This window comes from Acanthopagrus latus, chromosome 5 (assembly GCF_904848185.1).
Source record: "Acanthopagrus latus isolate v.2019 chromosome 5, fAcaLat1.1, whole genome shotgun sequence".
NCBI classification, from domain to species: Eukaryota; Metazoa; Chordata; class Actinopteri; order Spariformes; family Sparidae; genus Acanthopagrus; species Acanthopagrus latus.
Genome location: NC_051043.1, coordinates 4976614 through 4986207, shown reverse-complemented (window position 1 = coordinate 4986207; position 9594 = coordinate 4976614). Strand labels below are relative to the sequence as shown.

General features: G+C 42.0%; 1 protein-coding gene across 2 annotated transcripts; it reads right to left on the bottom strand.

Annotated features, from left to right (window-relative positions):
- Positions 1-1105: 1105 nt before the first annotated feature.
- asb6 (ankyrin repeat and SOCS box containing 6) lies at positions 1106-9237 on the bottom strand. 2 transcript variants are annotated; one of them, XM_037099168.1, is made up of 7 exons: positions 9117-9237; positions 8481-8630; positions 8158-8303; positions 4543-4649; positions 4339-4447; positions 4162-4248; positions 1106-3224 (listed from the first exon to the last, which is right to left on the bottom strand). In XM_037099168.1, exons 2-7 carry the CDS (start codon positions 8588-8590, stop codon positions 2503-2505), a joined length of 1281 nt encoding a protein of 426 aa, XP_036955063.1. In that variant the 5' UTR covers positions 8591-8630; positions 9117-9237; the 3' UTR covers positions 1106-2502. The 2 variants fall into 2 exon arrangements, with proteins under 2 accessions (XP_036955063.1, XP_036955064.1); XM_037099169.1 differs by having other exon boundaries at positions 9092-9206.
- Positions 9238-9594: the final 357 nt, after the last annotated feature.

Below are 9594 nucleotides of genomic sequence, written 5' to 3'. Positions count from 1 at the left end.
TTTTCCAATAAAGGCTGGATGGAGAGTACTGGCTTAGCCCTCCCCCCACTATCTCTATTCTATCGCCTTGTACAAGCAGGGATTGGACTCGATGGATGGAAGAAGGCTGTTTTTTTTTTTTTTTTTCTCCCAGCGTTGTGATTGTTGGTTGGGTGGATTATGTTCCTACGGCTAGTGTATTGTATAAATATAATCCAACGTTGCCATTCCCCATTTCCATGCGTCCTCCATGAGTGCTCTTGCAACCATTCCACCTATACCATCTCTAACTTTTTTCCCTCTCACTGCTCCTGCAACCCCCTCCCTCCTTCCCACCCCCCCTCCTCCTCCTCCTCCTCCTCCTCCTCCTCCCTCGACCAGGGCCAGTGTTGAGGTTTTGTCAAGAGATTGAGACAGACAGGAGAGTGAAGCGTGTGTCATGCAGGGCTGCTGCTGCTGCTGCCGAGGCTCTACTCCTCAGAGGCTGTGACCTAGATAACCAAGAGGAGCTGGAGCGCTCGCAAGCCTTGGAGCCACTCCAGCTTCAGCAATGTCAGGAAGGGGTTAGTTGTGTAACACAATGTCCTATTTAGTTTGCTCGTCACACGCACATGGACGCAAACACATATGTACCCTATGGTGTTCCTGTACCATCACGGCACATTTTATTTAAGGCACTGTTAGTTTATTGCCAGAGACAGGGTGGAGAGGATCGCGGTCTTCCTTTTTCCATATGTAAAGGAAGCAAAAGAAGAAGAAAGAGGCCCCAAATTCATCTATTTTTTCAATTTAAACGTAAGCATTAAGAATGCTTCGTAAAACTTTCCATGCCAGCAGCCGCTGCAGCTATGTTACAGTAAAAACATCCACAAGCACACTCTTTCCTGGTGAGTGTACCATTTTATTCCTACGTCTTTATTTCAGCGTTCACTCAGCTGATGTTTTGGTCTGTGAAAACAACCACGAGGTAAATGCATAGCTCCAAATATTCTTCTGAAAACAGGTGAGTTTACTGCCCCTACCTGGTCAGGCACAAGCAGTAATATGTTGATAAAATATAAAATAATGTCTAGCTGTTCTCACAGGACATCACAGCCTCACAAAAAAAAAAACAAAAAACAACTGATGCTGAGACACAATGCCGTTTATTGGTCCCCTTCAAATTTACAAGAAAGAAAGACAACTTCCACGATACAGCATCATCATGTTGAGGAGATAAAATATAGATGGAGCCTCCTGCGCTGGAGCAACTGTAATAGGCTGCTCTGTGAATAGCTAAATCTTTGACCCTGACATCTGAGCCGCTCGTGATATGCAGGAACAACACTGCCATCTGGTGGCTTTTGTTGTGTATTGCAACTTCTTTCGCACGTGAATATGGTTTAGTCGTCTATACAGCAGTTTAACCATAACAGTGAAAACTTAGTTACAAGTCAAAGGCTGATTTGTACAGACATCAATTTGTGTCTTAAAGGAACATTTCAACCAAAGGTGAAAATTCAGTGGTTTTCTACTCATCCCCATGTCAATGGAAAGTGCGGTGCAGTTTCCCTAAACATTCATCACATCACATCACAGTGAAACAGCACTGCAGCTTTCTTAAATGAATTAAGTAGCTTGGGGGGGGAGTCACAGTGAACCCTGCATTGCCAAAGGGAGCAAAAGTCCTTGCCACTCAGCAGCCATCTTGGCAACAGCCCCGGACAGTTAACAAAAACAACAGAAAGTGCTTTATTCCCACAAGTTATACTTGTACTACACAGGTGCAGAGTTTCACAGCAGCCATTTATTGTGTAGCTCAATCCAGAGTGCTGCAACATTTGGATGCCTTCCACCTTTTCTTGGTTATCTTATCTATGCATTAGTGTATTATCATACCCCTCTATATCTATTTTACATCTGTCTGCAGCCACACAAAACCACTTCAAACTGTTGTGAATCTCAGCTGTCTTGTATTGTGATCGGTTGATATCGTTCCTGGATCAGCGGGGATAAAGCGGGTGATTGGCCTCACCATCATCAGCCCTCTGATTCAAAATGCTTTTAGTGGTTTGTTTCCTCTCTTATTTATAGTGGAATACTCTTGAATGTTTCTTAGATATTACATAGTTATTGTTTTTTTAAGGAGGTTTCAAATGCATTGTTTAGCTGTTATTTAAAAAAAAACAAAAAAAAAAAAAACAGTTCAGTTGTTTTTTACATTTTAAAACAAAACTCCAGCCAGTCCAGTTATTTCAGAGAAGCCTGCAGCGCTGTTTTGCTGCAAAGCACAAGGAAATGTTTTGTGGATGACAAACTTCACCTGTCTTTGCATCAGCATGGAGATGACAAGATAATGACTGAATTTTCATTTATGGATTACATGTTCCTTTTACGTAAACATAAACACATTTGTTAAAGTTTGGCACAGACGACACAAAATGGGAAGTTAAAATGGGCCGCAGTGGATTGTTCTTTAATGTAGGCTCATTCACATTTGTATTTCTTTTCATTTCAAACGCTACCAGCTAGTAGCTCATACGGTCAGCGCTGGCTATGTTGGGGCTTGAAGCAGTCCCAGCCAGGCTTCGGGGTGTACGTGTGCTCAGGAAGAAGAAAGTCTTTCAGTCTATCTGGTAAAGGCAAGGCTTTGACTCGGGCTTCCAGGGGCCAAGGCTGTAGGTGGCTCCTTATAAATGCTCGGCAAAGACACCGCAGAGCAGGAGGGCTTGCCCCGTGCTCTACCACGCGGTTGTGCAGGTCCACCAGTGCCTGAGCGTAGGGGTGAGAGTTCTGACCGGGCGCAAGGAGCTCCAGCCTGGAAGGCAGATGAAGCGCTGGGATGTCCACCCTCGCCAGGTCAAGCAGCACCTCAGCTTGCTCCAGAAGCTCGGAGGCTTGACTTTGATCAGAGCACTGCTGCAGGGCGGTTTGGAGCCGCTGGAAAAGGAGGCTATAACCTGACCAACAGGAGTCGCCGTGATAGGAGCAAACCAGAGATGCTCTGCTCTGGATTATGAGCACAGCCAGAGGGAAGAGCAGGTCAAAGTGCTCCAGGCTTGTCTGAGTCAGGGAGGGCTCACCGTCCTCATTCAGACAGCAGCTGGGGTCCACACCATGAGCCAGCAGCAGCTGTGTGGTTTTCAAGCAGAAGTTACCAATCTCAGCGGCGTCCTCCACGCTGGCCTCCAGGGCCTCCTTAACCAGAAACACCAACGAGGACTCAGCTGTTTCACCGTCTACAGTAGCAGCATTAACGTCAGCACCTGCAGTGAAGAAAACATCACTCAAAACCACATTTATGAGCAAACTACAGTTGTGTGCACGTGCCTTAAAGTGAATTTGAAATAATAAGCCAATTTATCAATAAGACTATTCCTGACCATCATAACATGGTTATTATAAACCCAGTTAAAAAGTTTTTTTCTTCTCCATCAACATGGCAAATCTTTCCTCTCTTGAATCGAGGGTCTCCGGACAGCGGATGTTGTTCACTGTACAGATTGTAAAGCTCTTTGCAGCAATGTGATTGCAATTTTGGACTATATAAATAAAGTTGATTTGATTTAACATGTTGATTCAAAAGACTCCCCACCAGAGGGCACAGTGAAGACGCATGTCCGCTCAGAGATGCTGTAGGGGAAGAGTTGTTGTTGTTTGTGAAATGGAACTTGTGGCAGCAGTGTTCCTTTTTCCCTTGAGATGCTGTTTCTCTCAGACATGCTGTTTGTATACACACTTTTCTAAGCTTAGCTTCCTTAGCTACTCGTTAGCTAGTGTTTTATGCATTTGGGGCTGGATGTGATTGTCCATCACAACGTTCCACTGTGGACATCGACATCTCCTCCAGATATGTCTCTGTCCGGGCACACTGGTCACTAAAATCAGATTTCATAGTCTCAGTGTCAGTTGCACTTTGACACAAGAAAACAAATGTTTGCAGGGCGAAATGATGGATCTCCATTTGTCAGGCTATTGTGGTGGAAAGTCACCTATATACATTGTGACTGACAAATTCTTAAAAACTTCATGTGACTATGTTAGCCTGGTAGCCGCTGACCTAAAAATGCACACAGGTGGACAGGTGTGCATAGCGACACATCTTCTGAGTGTAGTGGATTAACCCTGATCCTCTTTGACAGGATACTGAAATGACCAAAAGCAGACGACGAGTGAAGATGAAGAGCATTTTACAGTCCGTACCTCTCTGAAGGAGAAGCTGGATGTTCTCAGTGTTGTGCACCGTGAGTCCGTCACTGCTTGCCAAGGCATGGAGCAAAGGAGATTTTCCTTTGGCGATTAAAGCACAGAAATCAGTTTTCAGAATGAACAGATGTAAAAATGAATATTTCTCGATTAGGCTCGCTAATGTAAATGTACCATGTTTATCCCTCGCATTCACATCGGCACCCATATCGAGCAGAGTCAGCAAACAGGGCAGCCTCTCCGACTCCTCGCTGGCGAGATCCAAAGGACTGCTCTCATGGATCTGCCAAGTAGATTGTTTAAATAAAATGCTGAGAAAATAGAGGCGATACTATGAAATTAAGACAGGACACAAACACAAGTACAAAGGTGCCTCACCCTGTCTCTCTTTTCAATGTCTGCTCCATGCCCGACCAGCAGCCTCACCATGTCCTGCTTGTTCCTCAAAACTGCTATATGTAGAGGGTTGTAGTAAGACACTGGGTCTGCAGAGTAGAAAGAAAGATTCGCACTGAGTCTGTATCACAGGAAGGAAATATCAAATCAGACGGATAAAGGTTCCCAAACTACGTTGTCTTTAGACGTGTCCGGGCAAGCACACAGGATACACAACTTACTAGTGTTATTTAAATATCAATTTTCAGATACACTGAACACGTCTTAATATTCAAAAGTATTTCAATATTTATTGTCTCCAGTATAAATGAACAGGTACTAGTTGTTCTCTCGTTCTCTCTTCTCTTTCAGAGAAAGCTGACACATATAAACGTCCCAATGTTAAATTACAAACAACAACGTTTCTGTTTTTGGGGTGACATTAGTGTGAGGTAGCAGACAAGTGTGTCACTATTGAACACATTTAATGACAGAAAAAAAATTGCCAATCATTTTGATCGTGTCAGTCATTTAAGTAGCTGAAGAATCACTGTAGCACAGTAGCACTCTCTGTTTCCCAATGATGGAATGTACACGTAAAGTAAGGTGCTTACAGTTCTAAGGTACTTGTACTTTACTTGAGTACTATGATGTCTGCTAATTTATTCTTTGCTCTAGTACGTAAGTTACCAGTTATGGTTAGGGTTTTTATTATATGTTGCATCAGAGCCAAAGTAAAAGTAAAGTTCTAACTCGTTGTCATGTTACAGCCTTGCTACCTTTGTCTTTAAAAAAGAAAAATAATCTAAATGTTATGTCCCCAATGTTGTGTCAGGTTTACCCTGTGACGCTGAAAACAGTATCATAACTTTTTTTCTAAGGTATTGTATCGAAGTGAGAAAATCCAGTATCATAAATTACTCCTGAGAAACCACAAGCTAACAGAGGAAACGCTTTCACCAACTTGCAAACACACAGCAGCACAGAAACACATTACAAATAGAGAAGACACACAGAAACACAGAGAGCAAAAACAAATATTTAAAAAAGGAGAAGCAATAACAGAAACACCACGATACACAAGCAATATAACAGCTGTGAGCTACAACACTTCGGTTATGTTTTGGGGCAACAAACAACACAAATTTAAACCGCCAGCATATGTATTAACAAAATGGCGAATATTTGCTAGTGTTTTCTCAAGCTGTTGTGTGTTAGGCTCTCTCCCCCCTGTAGCTGGCAGCAATCCAATAGAAAAGCAGCTAATAAACCTTCATATGTTACATAACTGCACCTGTAACTCACTGTGGCTTCCCAGCAGCAGAGAGCACAGATCGTTACTGCAGGTGTCTTTTTTTATTCCTCACAAATGTTCTGTTATGTATACATTATCACCAGTGCCCAGATTATTAATTGCCACATTTGGGACTTGTAACTATCATAACTACATATGTTCACGCTTCATCACAGCTCTCTTCTCTGATAGCTGGCACCAGACAGCGTATTTTTAAATATGAGTGCAAAGGAATGCAAATACTCAGAGGAAATGGAACATTTTTGCATGCTATGTGGGAGCATTTGTCAGTGTTAACTTTCTGGAAAGAGGCATTCAAGAAAAGTAAAAGATGAATGAAGCCCCCTCTGCCAGGATCCACTAATTATGTCCCCGGGGAAAGGCACTTTTGCTTCCACTAGAGGTCACCACAGCAGAGTTTGGATGAGCCCTGGCAGGTTTCATGACAGCAGCAAGACATGCTGCACTTTCCACCGGGAGGCTTATTTTCTCGAGTGTATAGAAGTGACTGTGCCCGATTTATCCCTGCAGCTCCTTGAACGAAATGTGGAAATTGAAGATTTATTCATGTTCTTGGTGCAATCTTTCATTTAATTGTCTCTATTATATTATATGAAAAAATGTTAGTGCTAGTAGAAGGGATACAGATTGGGGTGCAGTGATATACCAGTTTCACCTCCCATAGTGGTATGAAAATTGATAGTTATCACATCAGGTGAATTTGATTATAGGTCCTGAATTCTACTGTGTCAGTGTTATAACCAGTCCCAATAGTGTCTTTGTGTGTGTGTGTCATCATGGCAGAATATGGTCCTGGGGACACCCATAGTAGTGGGAATTACTACAGAAGCAGTTTTTAATATTTTGTCAGGTGTCTGTGTGTCTGTGGACCGATATTTTTTAGCATCAAACCATGCTGGATGCAGCCACAAAACTTTGCAGTATAGTGTACAGATGAGATGAAAAGAGGCCAGATTTGGAAGTGCCCAGGGACCTGACCATTCAACACTTCAAAGTTCAGACAAAACAAATGTAGAACTTTATGTCTCAACTGTAAAGTTTTTAATTAAAATGCATTCAAAAAAAACTTTTTTTTTTTTTTGCTTTGTTAGTTTTAATCTTAGAAGTAGATAATTTTTAAGCATTTTGTGCTTAGCAACATACTGGACTAATAAATGGGCTAAACAGTCTTCTAACAAAAAGGTCAAAGGGCCACATCCGGCCCACGAGATGACTCAGTACTCACAGGCTGGACCACAGCCATCATTTTGATCTTAACAACACCTGTAAAGTTTTGTGGCTGCATCTTGCACAGTTGGAATATTATTGCACTGACATGTGATATGCCATATGAAAATCTTTTTTTAGGAAAAGTATATTTTCCTAAAAAAAAAACTGTTTGTTTTTATTTTATTTTTATATTTTCGGTAATGTGCCACATGCTATTGGCCTTAGGGGTGTACAACTGGAGGTGATGAAACAGAAACAAGTCCCAGATGTAGAGGAAGTGTGCCTAATGTTTACAATTTACAGAAAACCAAATAATCCTAATGAATGTATCTGATATTTATGCTCACATGACATAGTTCAACTTTATTTTCTCGACCAAACCAAACAATTAATTAACATCAAGTCTAACTAATATTTCAGTGATTGTACAGCACTCAATTTAATGAGGTGACAGACTTTACGGGGATCTCTCATATAAGCATAAAACTGAGTGTACAAAGAAGCCTGAGTATACTTTTTCTCATCTCCAGTTGTTTCTCAAATCATGTAAGCTGGCTTTGTACACAGCATCTCAGAACTTCGATGAGCCCATGGAGATATATTACGAGTGCCTTAAACATCTTCGTTTACTTGGTTTGCCAGTTTGTGTTGTTGTGATTTGCCCAGTGTTGCTGTTCCTTTCGGCAGACAGGAATGGACTTCGTCTTTGTTTTTCTGGTCGACTAGACACGGTTTAGTGCATTGCTGCCTAAAAATACCCATTTGATCTTTACAAATGGGAATGATGCATGTGTTTATTTGCATACAGAACGGGGGAGTGAGATCCAATCACCACTAGTCACCGGAGACACATGAAGGAGATGCATGTTTATGCCAGGTGGGAACGGACGCACATAAAGGTGTCTGCTTGTGATAGGATCGCTCAGAACAGATGATGATACCAGGCGGGAACAGGGCCTCGGTGTAACAGAAATGCTGATTGAGTGCATCATCCAGAGTAGCTCATGGAAGTAGACTGGTTTCTCCTGCTGACAGCTCCTTTTTCCAAGTGCTTGCACAATGTATTTAAAGCATCCACACACATCGTTTCTCACCTTCAAAGTTTAGATCAGCCCCAAAGCGTAGAAGGATTTCAGCAGCGTACACCAGCCCCTGCTCAGCCACCTTAAACAGAGCATAGCTGATGCCTTCCACAAACACCTCAGACTGGGACTCCCGCTCCAGAAGCTCCACCAGAGACCTGCACAGACCAGACTCAGGTCAATGTATGAAACGCCACCAGTGATTCCATCAAATGCATTTAGCACTGGCTGCGGTTATGACAATGGCTTCAGTGTAAATATCTACAACAGACAATTATGCAACAGAGCATCGCCTTCCAGGTGCCTGAAGAATAAAACCGTGGCTTCAGTATCACCTGCCATCGTGTCCACCATCTGCCCCCTCCGGTCCGACAACACCCATGACAGCGTCCACCAGCGGCTGATACTCATAAATGATCCTCCGGAACCCGTGGAGGAAAGGCATGGCTCCTGCGCGCTTCACGACACGAATCTTCAACCAGTAACTAAAAGACAAAACGAAAAAAAAAATACTTAAGTTAAGGACAGAGGGCGTTTAATGTGACAGAGGGGGCAAGTCACGTTCACGATCAACTTGTCTGACGTTATCTCTCGAATTCAGCTGACAAATGTCTTTTGGAAATGGGCGGCACTTGACGCTGACTCGCTAACGTACACGCTTTAAAGAAAACCATATCACACTAATGAGTTCATCTGTTTTTCTGCTACAAAGGCACTGTTCAACTTTATTTTTACCGGCAGCTATTTAACGTTGCATCTGGCTAGCTAACTTGGGAGAGCTGCATTTATGATTTGAGAGAAAAAAGTTTTATTGTTAGCTAAAAGGCGAATGTTAACTTAAAACTCAGCTCTAGCATTGCTAGCTCTGCGTATCGCTGTACGCTTGCTAAATTATTAATGTAGGGGTTTTCTGGATAATAAACAAGCCAAGTTAACAGAAACTCACTCTAGCAGTCACGCCAGTCATTTACCTTCAAAACAGGAAAGCTCAACCACGCCCATATCAGTCCGACGCTGTTTTTATTCCCCTTTAAAACGCAAGAGTAACGAAGGTTCCACTTCCGCTTTGTCCTGTGCGGGAGCTACAGCAACAGGACTGATGTTCTGACCTTTGCAACTATAGATTAGTATTAACCAGTGTTGTAAAAAAATAATAATAATAATAATAATAATAATAATCAAACGTCATACTTGAGTAAAAGTAAATAGTTTTAAAATATTATTTTGGATTTACTAGTTTTTGAGTAAAGTCCTCAAGTATCTGGTAAATGTAGGTTACTTATGTATTAAAAGTCATTTCTGGCAATGAATGTACTTACATATCAAAAGTAAAAATAAAAATAAATCACACAATAGCTATATTTAAATGTGTGTATATTCTGTATTGTATTGGTCCACAGATTATTGTATCCAATGGCTAAATAAAGGACTATACTTAAGTGATTGTAG

Coding starts and splice junctions, on each gene's coding strand:
- asb6 (XM_037099168.1), bottom strand. CDS start 8,590: ATGCCTTTCCTCCACGGGTTCCGGAGGATCATTTATGAGTATCAGCCG. Junction 4,650..8,157: donor GGCTGATCTAAACTTTGAAG/GTGAGAAACGAT, acceptor TCTACTCTGCAG/ACCCAGTGTCTTACTACAAC. Junction 3,225..4,161: donor CCAGCTTCTCCTTCAGAGAG/GTACGGACTGTA, acceptor TCTTCACTGCAG/GTGCTGACGTTAATGCTGCT.